The sequence below is a fragment of the Scardinius erythrophthalmus genome (genome assembly GCF_964197995.2).
Source record: "Scardinius erythrophthalmus genome assembly, chromosome: 3".
Lineage (NCBI taxonomy): Eukaryota > Metazoa > Chordata > Actinopteri > Cypriniformes > Leuciscidae > Scardinius > Scardinius erythrophthalmus.
Genome location: NC_138223.1, coordinates 22,070,267 through 22,094,390, shown reverse-complemented (window position 1 = coordinate 22,094,390; position 24,124 = coordinate 22,070,267). Strand labels below are relative to the sequence as shown.

The 24,124-nt window shown below is 41.0% G+C and overlaps 1 protein-coding gene across 3 annotated transcripts in view; it reads left to right on the top strand.

Annotated features, from left to right (window-relative positions):
- Positions 1-24,124, top strand: part of LOC308688249 (MSL complex subunit 3-like) — a 386,649-nt gene that overhangs the window by 249,295 nt on the left and 113,230 nt on the right. For all 3 annotated transcript variants that reach the window (XM_081361197.1, XM_081361199.1, XM_081361198.1), the window contains exon 9: positions 11,387-11,697. In XM_081361197.1, coding sequence (XP_081217323.1) covers positions 11,387-11,697 — 311 coding nt within the window. The remainder of the gene's footprint in view (positions 1-11,386; positions 11,698-24,124) is intronic.

Genomic DNA, 24,124 nt, shown 5'->3' with positions numbered 1-24,124 from the left:
CTTCTCTCTGGGCGAGCCTCAGCAGTCTCAGCGTAATATTGAGCCACCCGGGACACACGGCCTTTGCCGATGCCTGTGAAAGTAAATTATTTAGATTGTCATATACATTGGAGCCAGTATGAAATAAACAGAATTACACACAACTAACTTGGTATTACTCCCTCCCCCTTTCAGTTTTCTCCTTAGCAGGGGTTAGGAACTGCTTTTGCTTAACATATCACCTTTCACACACACATCTCTCTCTCTCTCTCTAAATACAATCAGCTTTATTGGCATGACAAAAAAAAATAAAAAAATACATTTTGTATTGCCAAAGCATCAAAACCTCATAGAAAATGTGTGTGTGAGCCCTGCTCTATAGCAATGACATACCATGTAACAACAACATAATGTCCAATCATATGCAACAACAATCACATCTTTGCACATATCCCTGCACTGTTTACTGGCTGCATTTTGTACTTTTGCACTATCACTACACACAATCTACCATAGCACCTTATCATGGTCAGTGTATCAAAGGCCAGTCTATCTATCAGTAGGCTAGTAGAACTATTCAGTACTTTAAATGTCACGTTAGCCAGGGCTGCCAACTTTTGAGTTTAGCTTGAAGTGAGTTTTTTTTTTTTTTTTTTTTTTTTTTTTAATGACTGGTAGGATACAGTTTTTATTATTGCTTGACAAAAATTTCAAGATTTAAATTCCATTCTTGTGATTTGATTCCGATTTTGATTCAATGTTGACTAATTTGGATACATGTTTATTTTAAATTTTATTTAAAAAAATAATCTCACCTAATGCTGTAAACATAGAGGGCCCAATCTGCTGGTATTATTAAAGGTTAAAAATAACAAATTAAATATAATGCAGTTTTTGTTATAATAACAATTATTTAATGACATAAGTAAAAATATAATAAATATGTAATATAGTGCTCAGCAAAATCTCCTCTCTAGCTATTTTTTTCTATTCAATTAACATGCTATGGTCATTAAATGGCTTTCCTGAGGTAAATGTAACGTTATGTGACATAATTGTTCTCCTGCTGTTATATTGGCCTCTTTCCGTGGTTGAAAAACACTAATTGGTCGATATTATGTATACTTTCGGTAAGTTGTACTGCATCTTTAAATAAAAAAGTAACAGATGATCGGTTCACTTGCACTTGAACTGGGGCGCTCAGCGATCTGTCACGTCACATTTACAAGCGCCAAACGTATTTTTGTCTGAATTTCGTAATAAAATTGACGAAATCTAAGAGCTGAGAATTAGTTTAATATTAAAAGTACCTCTTTGCTCCGCAATTTTTCTGTGCGTGAGAGTTGGCAGCCCTGCCATTAGCAGGCTTCTTACAGGAAAATATCTTTATCGCGAGGGTGAAACCTACAAAACGGTATTATACTAGTCAATTCTGAAACGAAAGTTGTACTCACCAAACACTTTTATGAAGGTCGCCTTGCAAACGGGCACTTTCTCCGGATGTCTGTTGCACAAAAGACTGTACTTAACAGATACGTTCCGGTCTTTTTGTTTGTTAATGTCCTGGACTTTCGGACGCTTCCTTGTCACTTGCGTGATGTCCAGGAGATGAAGTATGGCCTGGTCCTGGTCAACCTTGTTTGGTTTTTCATAAAAATAGTTGAAATTTACCATCAGATCGTCCGGCGACAGCCTCTCGGCCTGACAGAAACCTTTGGCGGCAGCTTTGTGTTGACATCCCACTGTTGGTATTTACGCGCCACCCGAGTGACGAACCTTCTTTTTTTGTTGTTTTTTGTGATTTTCTTTGTCCAGTCTGCGTTTTCTACCCCCTGGTGTAGGTCTCACTGGCTCATCAAGGCCATCAAAAGTGTTACTAAAGTTTAAAGCACTCATTTTGAGGAATGAATGAACATAAACAAAGTAACAAACCTCTGTTCAGATCGCCGCCTATTTGGATTGCGTAGAACGCTCACCGAATTCTGATTGGTCGAGAGGATATATCCCGTTTAGGCTAAAAATAGGTTCGGCGCTTATCTCGTTTTGGAAAGAAACTGCATTTTGCAGTACATTTTAAACAAGGAAATATAGCGATTTGTCATGAAACGTTGATGGAGCAGTTAATAGGTTCAGTACACAGCAAAATAACATGACAAACTAATTTTTTTTAAAAATGGCGTTTATCCCGTTTTGGAAAAGAGCTCTTCATATATATATATATATATCTATATATATATCTATGTATATATATATATATATATATATAAATATAGCTGCGAGCAGCGATGGAGGGCCAAAGCCGGCGGCACCGCCATCCCCGGTGCCTTTAGGTAGCTAAAGGCTCCGGGGTTGCGGTGCCACCGGCTTGGGCCCGTAATCGCTGCTCGCAGCTATATTTATTATTATTCTTATTTTTCTGTCAACCTTTTGGGCACTTTTGGGGCCCTTAACGTGCTCGAAAACTCTTGAAACTTTGCACACAGGTCAGAACCTGCGGCCATCAGGGCCGGGCTGAAGCTGGTACCGGGCGTGGCAGGGGGGCTCAACAGCACCCCCTTGAATAGGGTCCGAAAACTTGGTCCGTAAATCAAACACACTTGCATGTAATAATATGAAACTCGGTACACATATAGATCTCATCGGGCCGAATAACTTTCGTGCTCTAAGTTTTACGCCAGCCCAACAGGAAGTCGGTTATTATACGTTGTTTGGAAAACGCATACAATGGAATGTGAAATACTCCTCCTAGGGAATTCATCCGATCGCCACCAAACTTGGTGTGAATGAAGTCAAGACATTGGGGATGCTAAATTGCGGACGGATTTTTGATATCTCGAACGGTGTGGCCGTGGCGAGGAAACGAATTTATGGCGAATAATGGGACACAGGAAGTGTGTTATAACTTCTGCATACATTGACTGATCTTGATGAAACTTCAGCAGTGTGTTCGTTGTAAGAGGCCGATCACATTGATGTGACTATTGTGAGTCAAAGTTATAGCGCCACCAACTGGCAGCAGGAAGTGTGTCATTTTCAAAATGCTTTGAAATCACCCTCTTCTTTTTACCTGATTTGCTTCAAACTTTGTGTATAATGTAGACACACTGCAAATGTAGACCTGTGAAAGGATGATTGATATCTTAGATACTGTTGCCGTGGCAACGCTTCAAACTTTAATATTCTTTTTTGATGCTTTTGAGACTCTTAGCATGCTTGAAATTGGATGAAACTCGACAGACACATAACACTTATTAGCCAGTAGACATGTTAAAAGTTTCAGAAAGGGGCGTGGTGAAATGGCTCAGTAGCGCCACCTTTAGTCAAAAATGGGGCTTAGTTTTTCCTAGAATCACAAAACTTGGTAGGTGTATTGTTCTCATCAAGCCGGACAACTTTCTAATTGACAGTTATTTGCTATGACCAACAGGGTGTCCGATATTTTGGTCTGAATATGGATTTTTTGCTAAATCAGCCTCTGAGTTTTTAGTTACTCCTCCAAAAAGGTTTATTTTATTCCCACCAAACTTTTTCAACATGATTAAAATATATTAATGATTCTAAATTGTAAACGGATATTGAATATCTCAAACGGTTTTGCTATGGCGAGGGATTAAATTAATGTCAAAAAGGAAGCAGGAAACATCTCAACATAACTTCTAAAAATGTAATTATACACCATTTATTTTTATGTAAAATGATACAAATATTAGAACTAAACCCATTTTATTCTGTTTTTGCAATTCAAGGAGTATGAAAAAGTTAAAAACAGGCTATTTAGTGCTATTTGGTTCAACAAAAAATCAAACATAGGGCTTATACTGCCCTCTTGTGTCCAAAAGGATATTAAAATAGTATATAAAACGTTTTACTAGGTAGGCCTATTGTATTTAAATATAAATTTATTAGGTATATGACTGTGTGTGTATATTTTCCCATCGGTTAATCGACGTGTGACACGAGCGGGTGCTTTTAAATCGCTAATATAAAAGTGAAAGTAAAAAACGGAGGTCCGCACGGACATTGATAATGGTGCACGTTGGAAAAAATGATACTTTTAAACATAACACTAAACCACCATCAGGTGTCGCCAGGCGACCATCTTAATGAGCGAGTCATTGATTCATTCGTTCAAACGATTCGTTCGAATGACTGAGTCATTCATGATTGAGACAGATGTTTATGGATTGACCATTGAATCTTTGAGTCAACCAATTCGTTTCAAAATGCTGAATAATAAAGTAATGAGAAAACAAGTTGCTGTGAGATGCGCGATGGTTCTGCTGATCTTTGTTTAACTATTTTTGCTGCTGAAACAGAACAAAAACAGTCAATATTGCATTTAAAATGTAAGTGACTTAATTGTAACTGTTTATTAACCTGTTGTATGAAATCAGTGTCACAGTTTCAAATGTGATTGTATTCAGGAAATAGTTGCCTACTCGTCAAATGAGGTTGCTTAACTCTATCATATGTTAGAAAATATATAAAAACTTTTTATAGTCAGTATGTTGTTAACTGCGTTGCGTTTTTGTTTTCTGCGCTCATTTGTTTACAATTCTCCTGGAGAAGCAGCATGAGCCTCAGCAGGGCAACATTGTTACCATTGATCAGTAATACATTTATTATTAACTGCTGATTGCAACTTAAAATGGATGTAATGAAATTAGAATAATCTCTCGTTTTAGTGATTCCCAAGTTATTTTTTTGTTATTGACGTTCTAATCAGGCTATACTCTGGTCTGGCAAGTAAAATTCTCTTTCAGGTAGGCCTATTGTATTTATATATAAATATATTAGGGATGTGACTGTGATAAAATTTTCCCACCAGTTAATCGATGTGTGACACCGCTGAGGGCTTTTAAATCCCTAACTTAAAAGCTAAAGTAAAATACAGACGTCCGCACAGACATTGAGTAGAGCGAGCATTTTCAATGTATGCCTATGGAAGTAGGAATGAACTTAAACATTTTATTTGTTTTTATGTGTCCACTGTTCAACCGCAACCGCGTCACACACACACACACATTCCAGAATTGCAAACCTATTCATTATAGCCCTAATACAATATAATAATAAATATAGTCAACCTAACATATACGAATTACACTGCTCTGTTTAAATAGTCAGTAGTACATATTGTACCATTCACAGTAAGCAGAGCTCCACTGTGATGTTTCCAAGCACATTTTTGAGCGTGTGAAGAGGATGATTTTTTCTATCGATATTGGAACACGAGTGAAGTACAAAGCCTATAATAAAGAACAGTTTAACCTCCAAATACATCGCAAATATTGACATTTTTTATTCTAATGAGAGGGTTACGTGAGACCAACACTGCTTACTTTCGTTTTTATTTTTACATTAAATTTAAATGATTTGTTGTGGAATATTTTGAGTGTATCATAAAATCAGAATAAGGTAAGACAAGTAATATTTTCTGTCTTATATATATATGTGTGTGTGTGTAAATATATATATATATAGCTGCGAGCAGCGATGGAGGGCCAAAGCCGGCGGCACCGCCATCCCCGGTGCCTTTAGGTTACTAAAGGCACTGGGGTTGCGGTGCCACCGGCTTGGGCCCGTAATCGCTGCTCGCAGCTATATTTATTATTATTATTATTATTATTATTGTTCAAGGGTTCGGGGGCTTTTGGGGCCCTTAACACACTCAAAAACTCATGAAACTTTGCACACGGGTCAGAACCCGCGGCCATTAGGGCCGGGCTGAAACTGGTACCCGGGCGTGGCAGGGGGACTCGACAGCGCCCCCTGGAATAGAATCCAAAAACTTGGTCCATAAATCAAACACGCTTGCATGTAATAATATGAAACTTGGTACACATATAGATCTCATCGAGCCAAACAACTTTCGTGCTCTAAGTTTTACGCCAGCTCAACAGGAAGTTGGCTATTTAGGGTTGTTTGAAAAACACATGCTGTGGAATTTAATGTACTTCTCCTACAGAATTCATCCGATCCCCAGCAAATTTGGGGAGCTTGAAGTCAAGACATTGGGGATGCTAAATTGCGGACGGATTTTTGATATCTCGAACGGTTTGGCCGTAGGGAGGAAACAAATTTATAGCGAGAAAAGAGAAACAGGAAGTGTGTTATAACTTCTGCATACATTGACTGATCTTGATAAAACTTCAGCAGTGTGTTCGTTGTCAGAGGCCGATCACATTGATGTGACTATTGTGAGTCAAAGTTATAGCGCCACCAACTGGCAGCAGGAAGTGTGTCACTTTCAAAATGCTTTGAAATCACTCTCTTATTTTTACCCGATTTGCTTCAAACTCTATGTGTATAATGTAGACACACGGCAGATGTAGACCTGTGAAAGGATTATTGATATCTTAGATACTGTTGCCATGGCAATGCATCAAACTTCAATATTCTTTTCGGATGCTTTTGAGACTCCTCACATGCTTGAAAATGCATGAAACTCACATTTATTATCCAGTAGACATGTGCAAAGTTTCAGAAATGGGCGTGGTGAGGGGCTCAGTAGCGCCACCTTTAGTCAAAAATGGGGGCTTAGTTTTTCCTAGAATCACAAAAATCGGTATGTATATTGTTCTCATCGAGCCGGACAACCTTCTAATTTACAGTTATAAGCTCTGACCAACAGGAAGTCAGATATTTTGGTTTGAATGTGATTTTTTGGAGAATTCTCTCTCTCTCTCTCTCTGTATCTGTGTCTCTGTGTGTGTGTGGGGGGTGTGGGGGATTTGTCTGTTAGGAGAAATCTGCTTTTATAATTGTTTTTCAAGGTTTCAGGGGCTTTTGAGGCCCTTAATGTGCTCAAAAACTCTTGAAACTTTGCACACAGGTCAGAACCTTCGGCCATCAGGGCCGGGCTGAAGCTGGTACCCGGGCGTGGCAGGGGGGCTCAACAGCGCCCCCTTGAATGGGGTCCGAAAACTAGGTCCATAGATAAAACTAGCTTGCATGAATTAATATGAAACTCGGTACACATATAGATCTCATCGGGTCGAACAACTTTCGCATTCTTAAGTTAAACGCCAGCGCAACAGGAAGTCGGCTATTATGGGTTGTTTGGAAAACGCTTGCTGTGGAATGCGAAGTACTTTCACATCTACTGCAGTCAGATTCACTCGTGTTCACTCTGAAGGAATCACTCACATGGCTGTGCACTTGTAATGACACATCAAGGATTTTAAGAGGCTAAAAGCAGGTTTAAAACTTGCCCCATTGAAGTCAACAGGGTGCAAATTTTAAAAAGAGGATAACTCGGTGTAGGCAACACCGATTTTTGACGTTGTTCTCTGTATTGACAGCACTCCAAATTGACAAAAAAATTAGCTCAATGTTAAAATTGACCGGAGTTCTCCTTTAATCGCGGCCGGAGGATCTCTCGAGCAGTTCTCAGAGAATCTCCCCCAAGAAGAAGCAAGATTCCATTGAGAATCCCACCAGCTAAAAAGAATACAACAGTTTTTATAGAATAAGGAGGTATGGCAAAAATGTCATGCCACATTACATAATTTCCCCACAATCTGATTGGTTTTCATAGACAAAACCCTTCTGTTCTAGGTAAAGCAAACTTTGTTTTAATGATTACTTCATTGTTACTCACAAGGTTCAAACTTAGTCATCTGTCTAGTTTAATTTCCCATATTTGTTATGTTTACACTCACACAACCAAAGTCAAAGGGGTATGGCAACACAGCATACAACATTCAAAAACACAGGACAGAACATTTTAGTACATTGTGTTTCAAAATGTTATCATGTTAGGTCTAAAAAGAGAAATAAGGTTAGATGTTAGAAAAATGGTCAGTTTAATATACAGTTTACCTATTTTATCTATTAAAAATCCACCACGTCTTTATTTTTTAGCAAAAGTAAAAAGTTCAGTTGTCATTGTATACCCAAATAAAGGTACAGACAGTTTTGAATGATCTTGTCTGTAGGACCAAAGCCATACAGCAATGGGCCGTTTGAAGGAATTTGGGGGCCCCAAGCAAAATGGACATGAAGGCCCCCCAAAACACCCCCCAACTATCACGGTGGAATAGTTAGTATAGCATGCTACAGTGCTATGCATAAGTTTAGACACCCATGCTAAAGTTGACTAAAAAGAGGAATAAAAAATCATCTTTTGGAAATTGAACTTAATGCCTTAATTTAAAAAATTAGGAAAAATCCAACCTTTAAGGACACCAATTTTCTTTGTGAATGAATAATGTATCGTAAATAAATAAATGTTCTTCCTTAAAATACAGGGTGCATAAGTTTGGACACCCCTATGTTAAATTCCCATAGAGGCAGGCAGATTTTTATTTTTAAGTATTTTTTTTTATTTATGTTTTTGGATACTATGCATCCTGATAAAGTTCCCTTGGCCTTTAGAATTAAAATAGCCCCACATCATCACATAGCCTTCACCATACCTAGAGATTGGCATGGGGTACTTTCCATAAGATCATCTCTCAATGCAAATCAAACTAGCTATTAGGCTAACTGAAATAAATCCATGCCAAACTCTACGTATAGTGAAGGCTATGTGATGATGTGGGGCTATTTTAATTCCAAAGGCCAAGGGAACTGTATCAGGATGCATAGTATCCTAAAAAAAAAAAAAATACTTTCAAATAAAAATCTGCCTGCCTTTATGAGAATTTAACATAGGGGTGTCCAAATTTATGCACCCTGTATTTTAAGGAAGAACATTTATTTATTTACGATACATTATTCATTCACAAAGAAAATTGGTTCCCTTAAAGGTTGGATTTTTCCTAATTTTTTAAATTAAGGCATTAAGTTCAATTTCCAAAAGATGATTTTTTATTCCTCTTTTTAGTCAACTTTAGCATGGGTGTCTAAACTTATGCATAGCACTGTATCTATGCCACTTTCATCAAAACCTATTACAAAGCTAAGCAATGTCACGTCATTAAATACGATAAACAGTGATTCTGGAACAGATCTGCGTCTTCCTTATCCCGTTAAAAAAAAAACATATTACAGTATGTAACCATATTCCGTCCGTTCGAAAAAAAAGTTGCACTAACTGTTCATTACAAGCAGCATTTGCCGTCAGGCAGGTAGCTAACATAAACATATTTTTGCTAGCCTACCTGCTGCAAAATTACACCATTTGTACAATACAAGTAGAGCTATTTTATCCAGTGTAATTTATCACTTACCACTATCTTGTTTTACTTGCATAATTTCGCTTCATGATGACTGCGGAGGAGGTTTTGTATTTTGCCGGCAGCAGAGATCACGTGGTTGGCTGACTGCTGTCAGCGACTACTGAGGGGGGCCCCCTTGAGGGGGATCCCGATAACAGTGTCATTGCACTTTACTGCATTGACTATCAAAGGGGCGCTCACACAGTTTGTCGTTGCATTTTATTCTTAACCAGTCGTTGTCTTGGGGCCCCAGGCCAGCTCGGGGCCCCAAGCAATTGCTTGGTTTGCTTGCCTTGTCGCGACGGGCCTGACCAAAGCTAACAGAGTATTTTAAGTTCTTTCCACTGTTATCAGGGAAAAAAGTAGCTGTAGTTTGATAATAGCAGTATAACTTTCATATATATATATATATATATATATATATATATATATATATATATATAGCTATTAATATAGCTGACTATAGTCAGGAGCAGTGATGGGAATAACGGCGTTATAAATAAACGGCGTTACTAACGGCGTTATTTTTTTCAGTAACGAGTAATCAAACTAATTACTGCTTCCTCCATTACAACGCCGTTACCGTTACTGTCAATAAAAATGCGGCGTTACTATAGTTGAGCTCACTGAAGCGGTTTTCATCCGAGTAGGCTCTCTCTCAGCCATAGGAGCTGCAAAGTTTTTTTCTCTGGTGTGTGAGTGTTTATGAGGCGCCGGACTGGACAAAATAAGCGAGGCGAATGTCGCGAGAGCGCTCGACCGTGCGCGAGAGAGACCGAGTGTGTCCGAGAATGCGTTTGACAGTGCGCGGCAGAGACCGAATGTGTCCGAGAACGCGCTCGACATTGCGCGAGAGAGACCGAATGTGTCCGAGAACGCGCTCGACAGTGCGCGAGAGAGACCGAATGTGTCTGAGCATAAATACTTTATTTATAAATAAATTACACATTTCAGCATTAGAATAATATATGTAGCATATTGGTATCATATGCAATGTTTTAATTAGTTTATATAACATAAACTCCAAAATAACCTGCAGGGAACGTTCAAACATATTTGTTTGGCGGTTGTGAACACGTGCGGCAAACATGACTAGAATTTGGCTAAAATAAATAACCTCTGATGATGACGTTCTCTGTAGGTTATAAAAATAAACCCACAAAAGATTAGATTGTATTATTATTATGTATGTTGATACATTGTTCAGTATTATATTGAGAGCACTTTTTGTTAAACTTACTATTGTGAGGAAGAAAAAACTAACTAAAACTAAAAGCTATACAGAATGTCTACCATTTGTAAAGGTGTGTGAGTTTTATTTTAATTATATGCACTAGTGTATGTGTATGAATATTTTTATAAGGCTACTATTTATTTATTTTTGGTACATTTCTTAAGAAGCATGATTTATTTTTAGACTTATTTGTTGGCCAGTTGTGGCCTGTGCAATAAATATTAAAAGTTCCAAACCATCTATTATTTTGTTGTTCCACTATAGTAATGATAATATTTTAATATTTAAGTTAATAGGTGTCTCTCACATTGTCCCACAGCAACATTAAAATAGTGTAGATTAGTGTACAATGTTTAATAATAATAAGATGTTCTATTTAGTGTCCATTTCATTCATTTAACATTTCACATTGGGGGTATCCAAGAAATTTCTTGTATTTAAACTTTTTTTTAAGTAACGCAATAGTTACTTTCGCTAGTAATTAGTTACTTTTGTAATGATGTAATTCAGTTACTAACGCAGTTACTTTTTGTGAGAAGTAACTAGTAACTATAACTAATTACTTTTTTTAAGTAACGTTCCCAACACTGGTCAGGAGTCACTTGAAAATAATTGTTTGAATAATTTAATGAACATATCCACCATTTGATAACTAGATCAACAAAATATCCGAAAACCCTGCTGCATAAAAGAAAGTGTCAAGTCTATACTGATGCTCAAATTAAATATCCTAATACCTTCATGTCTACCCCTGAATATGCCAGAAGATGTGGGTCATCTCTGTTACCTTCTCTGTTTGCCTCCGTTGTAATTCAGAGTGTTCTTTTGCATGTTTATGCTTTAGATATTTTGCATTATCAAAGAATTCATGCAACACAGTCCCTGTCAGTCAGAATGTTTAAAAGCTCTAATGCGGAATACTGTAGGTATTAATGTTACATCTTTTTCCTTTTTCTTTTTAGAATCTAAGATCAGATAAGATTATTCATAATTTACATTTTTATTAAAGGAATCTCAGAGAACGTTCCCCCAGCCCTGGCCAGAATCCTTCCACCCCCCAGTCCACAGACAGCCAAGCAGCTCTGAGCGAAACATCCTGTGTCCCTGTCATCATGGCAACACCACCTAAGCGCAGACGCTGTGGCTACCTGGATTCCGATGCCACACAATCCTTGCGTCGCTCAACACGCAATACATCCGGAGGGGATCGGGCAGCAGAAGCTGGGGGTGGAGGCAGCAGCAATGCCTCTCCGCAACCAAAGCGAAGGCTTACTGAGGTGCAAACTCCACTACCCAAGTTCTTCCTCAACCTAGAGAAGAGTGAGTTACACTTTTTTTTTGTCCTGTTTCATTTCTTAAAACTGTAACTCTGTGCACAATTTTAAGTTAATTCCAATTAAACTAATGAAACCTGGTCAAGTCACCTTCATTTAAATACCGCTTTTAACAATATAGATTGTCTCAAAGCAGCTTTACAGTGATAATAGGAAACTAGAATGTACATTTCCTGAAGAAAATGTGAGTGGGTGCTTGCAGTGACAAAACTCTCCATTTGGTTGCTAGGGTGTTGTACATGATTGCATTCGAGCCAACAACCATGTCTGTACGATGTTGTGGAGCTGAAATATGGCTTCTATATGTTGCAATATGGTTGCTAGGTGGCTCTAAACGGTTGCTAGGGTGTGAATTCAGTTACCATGGTGATAGTTACAGACTGTTTCCCAACCAAAACAAAAGAGCCAACCCCCATCTCTATACGATGTTCTGATGCAGAGACATGGGTCTTGATAAATGGTTGTTAGGGTCCTCTGTTTGGTTGCTAAGGAGTGGCTTGGCAGCTGCCAATCATGAAACTCCAAAGGCTGCTTGTCAGTATGAATGATTCAAACCAAATCCCATGCCTGTGTGACATTCAGAATGGAAGATATCCCTCTTTGGATTTTGGTTGCTAGGGTACTCTGTTTGGTTGCCATGGAGTTGCTTGGCAGCTGCCAATGATGAAACTGCAAAGGCTTCTTGTCACTGTGAATGATATAAACCAACTCCCATGCCTCTGTGACATTCAGAATGGAAGATATCCCTCTTTGGATTTTGGTTGCTAGGGTTCTCTTTTTGGTTGCTATGGATTTGCTTGACAGCTGCCAATGATGAAACTGCAAAGGCTTCTTGTCACTATGAATGATATAAACCAACTCCCATGCCTCTGTGGCTTTCAGAATGGAAGATATCCCTCTTTGTATTTTGGTTGCTAGGGTTCTCTGTTTGGTTGCTATGGATTTGCTTGACAGCTGCCAATGATGAAACTGCAAAGGCTTCTTGTCACTATGAATGATATAAACCAACTCCCATGCCTCTGTGACTTTCAGAATGGAAGATATCCCTCTTTGTATTTTGGTTGTTAGGGTTCTCTATTTGGTTGCTATGGATTTGCTTGACAGCTGCCAATGATGAAACTGCAAAGTCTGCTTGTCAGTATGAATGATATAAACCAACTCCCATGCCTCTGTGACATTCAGAATGGAAGATATCCCTCTATGGTTTTGGTTGCTAAGGTGCTCGACAATGGTTGCTAGGGAGTGGCTTGGCAGCTGCCAATGATGAAACTGCAAAGGTGTCTTGTCACTATGAATGATATAATCCAACTCCCATGCCTCTGTGACATTCAGAATGGAAGATATCCCTCTTTGGGTTTTGGTTGCTAGGGTTCTCTTTTTGGTTGCTATGGAGTTGATTGGCAGCTGCTAATGATGAAACTGCAAAGGCTTCTTGTCAGTATTAATGATATAACCCAACCCCCATCTCTATACGATGTTCTGACGCAGAGATATAGGTCTTGCAAAACGGTTGCTAGGGAACTCTGTTTGGTTGCTAGGGAGTGGCTTGGCAGCTGCCAATCATGAAACCCCAATGGCTTCTTGTCACTATGAATGATATAAACCAACCCCCATCTCTATACAATGTTCTGATACAGAGATAGAGGTATTGCTAAATAGTTGCTAGGGTACTCTGTTTGGTTGCTATGGAGTGGTTTGGCAGCTGCCAATGATGAAACTCCAAAAGCTGCTTGTCAGTATGTATGGTATAAACCAGCTCCCATGCCTCTGTGACATTTAGAATAGAAGATATCCCTCTATGGATTTTGGTTGCTAAGGTGCTTGACAATGGTTGCTAGGGCGGGGCTAGCAAGTGTTGTGGTGTCTCATGAATGGCTGTTTGCTGCCCTGAGTCAAACTTGTCTTAACCCCATCTCTTTATGATGTTCTGATGCAGAGATATAGGTCTTGAAAAATGGTTGCTAGGGTACTCTGTTTGGTTGCTAGGGAGTGGCTTGGCAGCTGCCAATCATAAAACTCCAGAGGCTGCTTGTCAGTATGAATGATATAAACCAACTCCCATGCCTCCGTGACAATCAGAATGGAAGATATCCCTCTATGGTTTTGGTTGCTAAGGTGCTCGACAATGGTTGCTAGGGAGGGGCTAGGAAGAGTTGAGGGGATTCATGATTGGCTGTTTGCTGCCCCAAGTCAAACGAGACCAACCTCAAGTTTCTATGACAATTCAGTCCGGAGATATCCCTTTGATCTCTTTCATTGGAAGTCTATGGGACTTGTTGCTAAGGTGCTCTAAATGGTTGCTAGGGCGTGGCTTGATAGCTTCACAATGATCCTGAGAGACTGATTGGTCGTCTGAGAAAAACGAGCCCGCCCCCTTGTCTCTACGACACTGTGATCCAGAGCTACGTTCAATACAAAATCCCTATGCAATGTGTAGGACGGCCCATTTCATGGGCCATCCTACACCATTGTAAGTCAATGGGAAACTTTGGGACGCTCCTGCCCCCCAGGGGTGCAACTTTTACCCCATTGTGAGGTATGTTCTTACAGAGCCTGTCAGCCTCTTCAAATGTGCCAAATCACACATTTCTGCGAAATCCTCGTTCAGAGCTACGAGTGGTCAAAGTTTGGCGCAATGTTAAGTCAATGGGATTTTTCGGCCGCTTTTTCGCCCCTGGGGCGAACACCGCACCCCCGATCGCTTATAAAAGTCATAGCACACCATTCCGAATAATCTGCACGATTTGACGCCTCATTCGTGGGTCTGTGACAAACGGTGCGGGACAAGTTACGCGCCAAACTTTTGTATGGAATAATAATAATAATAAGTATGAGCAATAACAATAGTGATGCCTTGCTTTCAGCAAGCACCACTAACTAGAATGTACATTTCCTGAAGAAAATGTGAAGTGGTGCTTGCAGTGGCAAAACTCTCCACTTGGTTGCTAGGGTGTTGTACATGATTGCATTCGAGCCAACAACCATGTCTGTACGATGTTGTGGAGCTGAAATATGGCTTCTATATGTTGCAATATGGTTGCTAGGTGGCTCTAAACGGTTGCTAGGGTGTGAATTCAGTTACCATGGTGATAGTTACAGACTGTTTCCCAACCAAAACAAAAGAGCCAACTCCCATCTCTATACGATGTTCTGATGCAGAGACATGGGTCTTGATAAATGGTTGTTAGGGTCCTCTGTTTGGTTGCTAAGGAGTGGCTTGGCAGCTGCCAATCATGAAACTCCAAAGGCTGCTTGTCAGTATGAATGATTTAAACCAAATCCCATGCCTCTGTGACATTCACAATGGAAGATATCACTCTTTGGATTTTGGTTGCTAGGGTACTCTGTTTGGTTGCCATGGAGTTGCTTGGCAGCTGCCAATGATGAAACTGCAAAGGCTTCTTGTCACTGTGAATGATATAAACCAACTCCCATGCCTCTGTGACATTCAGAATGGAAGATATCCCTCTTTGGATTTTGGTTGCTAGGGTTCTCTGTTTGGTTGCTATGGATTTGCTTGACAGCTGCCAATGATGAAACTGCAAAGGCTTCTTGTCACTATGAATGATATAAACCAACTCCCATGCCTCTGTGACTTTCAGAATGGAAGATATCCTTCTTTGTATTTTGGTTGCTAGGGTTCTCTGTTTGGTTGCTATGGATTTGCTTGACAGCTGCCAATGATGAAACTGCAAAGGCTTCTTGTCACTATGAATGATATAAACCAACTCCCATGCCTCTGTGACTTTCAGAATGGAAGATATCCCTCTTTGTATTTTGGTTGCTAGGGTTCTCTGTTTGGTTGCTATGGATTTGCTTGACAGCTGCCAATGATGAAACTGCAAAGTCTGCTTGTCAGTATGAATGATATAAACCAACTCACATGCTTCTGTGACATTCAGAATGGAAGATATCCCTCTTTGGATTTTGGTTGCTAGGGTTCTCTGTTTGGTTGCTATGGAGTTGATTGGCAGCTGCTAATGATGAAACTGCAAAGGCTTCTTGTCAGTATTAATGATATAAACCAACCCCCATCTCTATACGATGTTCTGACGCAGAGATATAGGTCTTGCAAAACGGTTGCTAGGGAACTCTGTTTGGTTGCTAGGGAGTGGCTTGGCAGCTGCCAATCATGAAACCCCAAAGGCTTCTTGTCACTATGAATGATATAAACCAACCCCCATCTCTATACAATGTTCTGATACAGAGATAGAGGTATTGCTAAATAGTTGCTAGGGTACTCTGTTTGGTTGCTATGGAGTGGTTTGGCAGCTGCCAATGATGAAACTCCAAAGGCTGCTTGTCAGTATGTATGGTATAAACCAGCTCTCATGCCTCTGTGACATTCAGAAAAGAAGATATCCCTCTTTGGAATTTGGTTGCTAGGGTACTCTGTTTGGTTGCTATGGAGTTACTTGACAGCTGCCAATGATGAAACTGCAAAGGCTTCTTGTCACTATGAATGATATAAACCAACTCCCATGCCTCTGTGACATTCAGAATGGAAGATATCCCTCTAGGATTTTGGTTGCTAAGGTGCTCGACAATGGTTGCTAGGGAGGGGCTAGGAAGAGTGAAGGTGATTCATGATTGGCTGTTTGCTGCCCCAAGTCAAACGAGACCACCCTCAAGTTTCTATGACAATTCAGTCCGTAGATATCCCTTTGAACTCTTTCAATGGAAGTCTATGGGACTTGTTGCTTAGGTGCTCTAAATGGTTGCTAGGGCGTGGCTTGATAGCTTCACAATAATCCTGAGAGACTGATTGGTCGTCTGAATAAAATGAGCTACGTTCATTACAAAATCCCTAAGCAATTTACCATAGTAGGAAAAGAAAGCGTGTTTCACGGGACATTCCTTCCCCATAGTAAGTCAATGGGGCAACTTTGGGACGCTCCTGCCCCCCAGGGGTGCAACTTTTACCCCATTGTGAGGTATGTTCTTACAGAGCCTGTCAGCCTCTTCAAATGTGGCAAATCACACGTTTCTGCGAAATCCTCGCTCAGAGCTATGAGTGCTTAAAGTTCGTTGCAATGTTAAGTCAGTGGAACTTTTTGGGCCACTTTTTCGCCCCTGGGGTGAACACTGCATCCCCGATCGCTTATAAAAGTCATAGCACACATCTCCTCAATAAGCCGGTCGATTTGACACCTCATTCATGGGTCTGTGACAAACGGTGCGGGGCGAGTTACGCGCCAAACTTTGTCCAGAATAATAATAATAACTAGAATGTACATTTCCTGAAGAAAATGTGAAGTGGTGCTTGCAGTGGCAAAACTCGCCACTCGGTTGCTAGGGTGTTGTACATGTTTGCATTCGAGCCAACAACCATGTCTGTACGATGTTGTGGAGCTGAAATATGGCTTCTATATGTTGCAATATGGTTGCTAGGTGGCTCTAAATGGTTGCTAGGGTGTGAATACACAGTTACCATGGTGATATTTACAGGCTGTTTTACAACTGAAACTAATGAGCCAACCCCCATCTCTATACAATATTCTGATGCAGAGATGTAGGTCTTGTAAAATGGTTGCTAGGGTACTCTGTTTGGTTGCTATGGAGATGCTTGTCAGCTGCTAATGATGAAACTACAAAGGCTTCTTGTTAGCATGAATGATATAAACCAACTCCCATCTCTATACGATGTTCTGATGCAGAGATATACGTTTTGCTAAACGGTTGCTAGGGTACTCTATTTGGTTGCTAGCGAGTGGCTTGTCAGCTGCCAATCATGAAACTCCAAAGGCTTCTTGTCACTATGAATGATATAAACCAACTCCCATGCCTCTGCGACATTCAGAATGGAAGATATGCCTCTTTGGATTTTGGTTGCTAGGGTACTCTGTTTGGTTGCTAGGGAGTGGCTTGTCAGCTGTCAATGATGAAATTCCAAAGGCTTCTTGTCATTATGAATTATATAATCCAACTCCCATGCCTCTGTGACATTCAGAATGTAAGATATGCCTCTTTGGATTTTGGTTGCTAGGGTACTGTTTTTGGTTGCTATGGAGTTACTTGGCACCTGCCAATGATGCAATTCCAAAGGCTTCTTGTCACTATGAATGATATAAACCAACTCCCATGCCTCTGTGACATTCAGAATGGAAGATATCCCTCTTTGGATTGTTGCTGCTAAGGTGCTCGACAATGGTTGCTAGGGAGGGGCTAGGAAGTGTTGAGGTGATTTATGATTGGCCGTTTGCTGCCCTGAGTCAAACTTGTGTTAACCCCATCTCTTTATGATGTTCTGATGCAGAGATATAGGTCTTGCAAAATGGTTGCTAGGGTACTCTGTTTGGTTGCTAGGGAGTGGCTTGGGAGCTGCCAATCATGAAACTCCAAAGGCTGCTTGTCAGTATGTATGATATAAACCAACTCCCATGCCTCTGTGACATTCAGAATAGAAGATATCCCTCTTTGGATTGTTGTTGCTAAGGTGCTCGACAATGGTTGCTAGGGAGGGGCTAGGAAGTGTTGAGGTGATTTATGATTGGCCGTTTGCTGCCCTGAGTCAATCTTGTGTTAACCCCATCTCTTTATGATGTTCTGATGCAGAGATATAGGTCTTGCAAAATGGTTGCTAGGGTACTCTGTTTGGTTGCTAGGGAGTGGCTTGGCAGCTGCCAATCATGAAACTCCAAAGGCTGCTTGTCAGTATGTATGATATAAACCAACTCCCATGCCTCTGTGACATTCAGAATAGAAGATATCCCTCTTTGGATTGTTGTTGCTAAGGTGCTCGACAATGGTTGCTAGGGAGGGGCTAGGAAGTGTTGAGGTGATTTATGATTGGCCGTTTGCTGCCCTGAGTCAAACTTGTGTTAACCCCATCTCTTTATGATGTTCTGATGCAGAGATATAGGTCTTGCAAAATGGTTGCTAGGGTACTCTGTTTGGTTGCTAGGGAGTGGCTTGGCAGCTGCCAGTCATGAAACTCCAAAGGCTGCTTGTCAGTATGTATGATATAAACCAACTCCCATGCCTCTGTGACATTCAGAATAGAAGATATCTCTCTATGAATTTTGGTTGCTAAGGTGCTCGACAATGGTTGGTAGGGAGGGGCTAGGAAGTGTTGAGGTTATTCATGATTGGCTGTTTGCTGCCCCGAGTCAAATGAGACCACCCCCATGTTTCTATGACAATTCAGTCCTGAGATATCCCTTTGATCTCTTTCAATGGAAGTCTTTTTGGACTTGTTGCTAAGGTGCTCTAAATGGTTGCTAGGGCGTGGCTTGATAGCTTCACAATGATCCTGAGAGACTGATTGGTCATCTGAGTAAGATGAACCCTCCCCCTTGTCTCTATGACACTGTGATCCAGAGCTACGTTCATTACAAAATCCCTATGCAATTTACCATAGTAGGAAAAGCATGTGTGTTTCACGGGACATTCCTTCCCCATAGTAAGTCAATGGGACAACTTTGGGACGCTCCTGCCCCCCAGGGGTGCAACTTTTACCCCATTGTGAGGTATGTTCTTACAGAGCCTGTCAGCCTCTTCAAATGTGGCAAATCACACGTTTCTGCAAAATCCTCGCTCAGAGCTATGAGTGCTCAAAGTTCGTCGCAATGTTAAGTCAGTGGAACTTTTTGGGGCGCTTTTTCGCCCCTGGGGCGAACACCGCACCCCCGATCGCTTGTAAAAGTCATAGCACACCTCTCCTCAATAAGCCGGTCGATTTGACACCTCATTCATGGGTCTGTGACAAACGGTGCGGGGCGAGTTACGCGCCAAACTTTTGTCCAGAACAATAAGAAGAAGAAGAAGAAGAATAATAAGTATGAGCAATAACAATAGTGATGCCTTGCTTTCAGCAAGCACCACTAACTAGAATGTACATTTCCTAAAGAAAATGTGAAGTGGTGCTTGCAGTGGCAAAATTCGGCACGGTTGCTAGGGTCTTGTACATGATTGCATACGAGCCAACAACCATGTCTGTACGATGTTGTGGAGCTGAAATATGGCTTCTATATGTTGCAATATGGTTGTTAGGTGGCTCTAAACGGTTGCTAGAGTGTGAATACACAGTTACTATGGTGATATTTACAGACTGTTTTCCAATCGAAACTAATGAGCCAACCCCCATGTCTATACAATATTCTGATGCAGAGATGTAGGTCTTTTAAAATGGTTGCTAGGGTACTCTGTTTGGTTGCTATGTAGTTGCTAGGCAGCTGCCAATGATGAAACTCCAAAGGCTTCTTGTCACTATGAATGATATAAACCAACTCCCATGCCTCTGTGACATACAGAATGGAAGATATGCCTATTTGGATATTGGTTGCTAGGGTACTATATTTGGTTGCTAGGGAGTGGCTTGGCAGCTGCCAATCATGAAACGCCAAAGGCTGCTTGTCAGTTTGAATGATATAATCCAGCTCCCCTGCCTCTGTGACATACAGAATGGAAGATATCCATCTTTGAATTTTGGTTGCTAGGATAATCTGTTTGGTTGCTAGGGAGTGGCTTGGCAGCTACCAATAACGAAACTACAAAGGCTGCTTGTCAGTATAAATGATATAAACCAACTCTCATGCCTGTATGACATTCAGAATGGAAGATATCCCTCTTTGGATTTTGGTTGCTAGGATACTCTGTTTGGTTGCTATGGAGTGGCTTGGCAGCTGCAAATGATGAAACTGCAAAGGCTTCTTGTCAGTATGACTGATACAAACCAACTCCCATCCCTGTATGACATTCAGAATGGAAGATATCCCTCTTTGGATTTTGGTTGCTAGGGTACTCTGTTTGGTTGCTATGGAGTTGCTTGACAGCTGTTAATGATGAAACTGCATAAGCTTCTTGTCAGTATGAATGAAAATAAACCAACTCCCATCTCTATACGATGTTCTGATGCAGAGATATAGGTCTTGCTAAACGGTTGCTAGGGTACTCTGTTTGGTTGCTAGGGAGTGGCTTGGCAGCTGCCAATGATGAAACTAAAAAGGCTTCTTGTCACTATGAATGATAAAAAACCAACTCCCATGCATCTGTGACATACAGAATGGAAGATATCCCTCTTTGGATTTTTGTTGCTAGGGTACTCTGTTTGGTTGCTAGGGAGTAGCTTGGCAGCTGCCAACCATGAAACTCCAAAGGCTGCTTGTCAGTATGAATGATATAAACCAACTCCCAGCTCTATACGATGTTCTGATACAGAGATATTCTTTTTGCTAAACGGTTGCTAGGGTACTCTGTTTGGTTGCTAGGCAGTGGCTTGTCAGCTGCCAGTGATGAAACTGCAAAGGCTTCTTGTCACTATGAATGATATAAACCAACTCCCATTTCTTTGTGACATTCAAAATGGAAGATAACCCTCTTTGGATTTTGGTTGCTAGGATACTCTGTTTGGTTGCTATGGAGTGGCTTGGCAGCTGCCAATAATGAAACTCCAAAGTCAATGGGACTTTTTGGGCCGCTTTTTCACCCTTGGGGCGAACACCGCACCCCCGATCGCTTAGAAAAGTCATACCACACCTCTCCTCAATGAGCCGGTTGATTTGACGCCTCACTCTTGGGTCTGTGACAAACGGTGCGGGGCGAGTTACGCGCCAAACTTTGTCCAGAATAATAATAATAATAATAATAAGTATGCAAGAGAACACTAGTGATGCCTTGCTTTCAGCAAGCACCACTAATAATAACTAGAATGTACATTTCCTGAAGAAAATGTGAAGTGGTGCTTGCAGTGGCAAAACTCTCCACTTGGTTGCTAGGGTGTTGTACATGATTGCATTCGAGCCAACAACCATGTCTGTACGATGTTGTGGAGCTGAAATATGGCTTCTATATGTTGCAATATGGTTGCTAGGTGGCTCTAAACGGTTGCTAGAGTGTGAATTCAGTTACCATGGTGATAGTTACAGACTGTTTCCCAACCAAAACAAAAGAGCCAACCCCCATCTCTATACGATGTTCTGATGCAGAGACATGGGTCTTGATAAACGGTTGTTAGGGTCCTCTGTTTGGTTGCTAAGGAGTGGCTCGGCAGCTGCCAATCATGAAACTCCAAAGGCTGCTTGTCAGTATGAATGATTCAAACCAAATCCCATGCCTCTTGTGACATTCAGAATGGAAGATATCCCTCTTTGGATTTTGGTTGCTAGGGTACTCTGTTTGGTTGCCATGGAGTTGCTTGGCAGCTGCCAATGATGAAACTGCAAAGGCGTCTTGTCACTGTGAATGATATAAACCAACTCCCATGCCTCTGTGACATTCAGAATGGAAGATATCCCTCTTTGGATTTTGGTTGATAGGGTACTCTGTTTGGTTGCTAGGGAGTGGCTTGGCAGCTGCCAATGATGAAACTGCAAAGGCTTCTTGTCACTATGAATGATATAAACCAACTCCCATGCCTCTGTGAAATTCAGAATGGAAGATATCCCTCTTTGGATTTTGGTTGCTAAGGTGCTCGACAATGGTTGTTAGGGAGTGGCTTGGCAGCTGCCAATGACGAAATTCCAAAGGCTTCTTGTCAGTATGAATGATATAATCCAACTCCCATGCCTCTGTGACATTCAGAATGGAAGATATCCCTCTTTGAAGTTTGGTTGCTAGGGCATTCTGTTTTGTTGCTATGGAGTGGCTTGGCAACTGCCTATCATGAAACTCCAAAGGTTGCTTGTCAGTATGAATGATATAAACCAACTCTCATGCCTGTGTGACATTCAGAATGGAAGATATCCCTCTTTGGATTTTGGTTACTAGGGTACTCTGTTTGGTTGCTATGGAGTTGCTTGACAGCTTCCAATGATGAAACTGCAAATGCTTCTTGTCACTATGAATGATATAAACCAACTCCCATGCATCTGTGACATTCAGAATGGAAGATATCCCTCTTTGAAGTTTGGTTGCTAGGGCATTCTGTTTTGTTGCTATGGAGTGGCTTGGCAACTGCCTATCATGAAACTCCAAAGTCTGCTTGTCAGTATGAATGATATAAACCAACTCCCATGCCTCTGTGACATTCAAAATGGAAGATGTCCCTCTATGGTTTTGGTTGCTAAGGTGCTCGACAATGGTTGCTAGGGAGTGGCTTGGCAGCTGCCAATGATGAAACTGCAAAGGCTTCTTGTCACTATGAATGGTATAATCCAACTCCCATGCCTCTGTGACATTCAGAATGGAAGATATCCCTCTTTGGATTTTGGTTGCTAGGGTTCTCTGTTTGGTTGCTATGGAGTTGATTGGCAGCTGCTAATGATGAAACTGCAAAGGCTTCTTGTCAGTATTAAAGATATAAACCAACCCCCATCTCTATACGATGTTCTGATGCAGAGATATAGGTCTTGCAAAATGGTTGCTAGGGAACTCTGTTTGGTTGCTAGGGAGTGGCTTGGCAGCTGCCAATCATGAAACCCCAAAGGCTTCTTGTCACTATGAATGATATAAACCAACCCCCATCTCTATACAATGTTCTGATACAGAGATAGAGGTATTGCTAAATAGTTGCTAGGGTACTCTGTTTGGTTGCTATGGAGTGGTTTGGCAGCTGCCAATGATGAAACTCCAAAGGCTGCTTGTCAGTATGTATGGTATAAACCAGCTCCCATTCCTCTGTGACATTCAGAATAGAAGATATCCCTCTTTGGAATTTGGTTGCTAGGGTACTCTGTTTGGTTGCTATGGAGTTACTTGACAGCTGCCAATGATGAAACTGCAAAGGCTTCTTGTCACTATGAATGATATAAACCAACTCCCATGCCTCTGTGACATTCAGAATAGAAGATATCCCTCTAGGATTTTGGTTGCTAAGGTGCTCGACAATGGTTGCTAGGGAGGGGCTAGGAAGAGTTGAGGTGATTCATGATTGGCTGTTTGCTGTCCCAAGTCAAACGAGACCACCCTCAAGTTTCTATGACAATTCAGTCCGGAGATATCCCTTTGAACTCTTTCAATGGAAGTCTATGGGACTTGTTGCTAAGGTGCTCTAAATGGTTGCTAGGGCGTGGCTTGATAGCTTCACAATGATCCTGAGAGACTGATTGGTCGTCTGAGTAAAATGAGCCCGCCCCCTTGTCTCTATGACACTGTGATCCAGAGCTACGTTCATTACAAAATCCCTATGCAATTTACCATAGTAGGAAAAGCATGTGTGTTTCACGGGACATTCCTTCCCCATAGTAAGTCAATGGGGCAACTTTGGGACGCTCCTGCCCCCCAGGGGTGCAACTTTTACCCCATTGTGAGGTATGTTCTTACAGAGCCTGTCAGCCTCTTCAAATGTGGCAAATCACACATTTCTGTGAAATTCTCGCTCAGAGCTATGAGTTCTCAAAGTTCGTTGCAATGTTAAGTCAATGGAACTTTTTGGGCCGCTTTTTCGCCCCTGGGGTGAACACCGCACCCCCGATCGCTTATAAAAGTCATAGCACACCTCTCCTTAATGAGCCGGTCGATTTGACACCTCATTC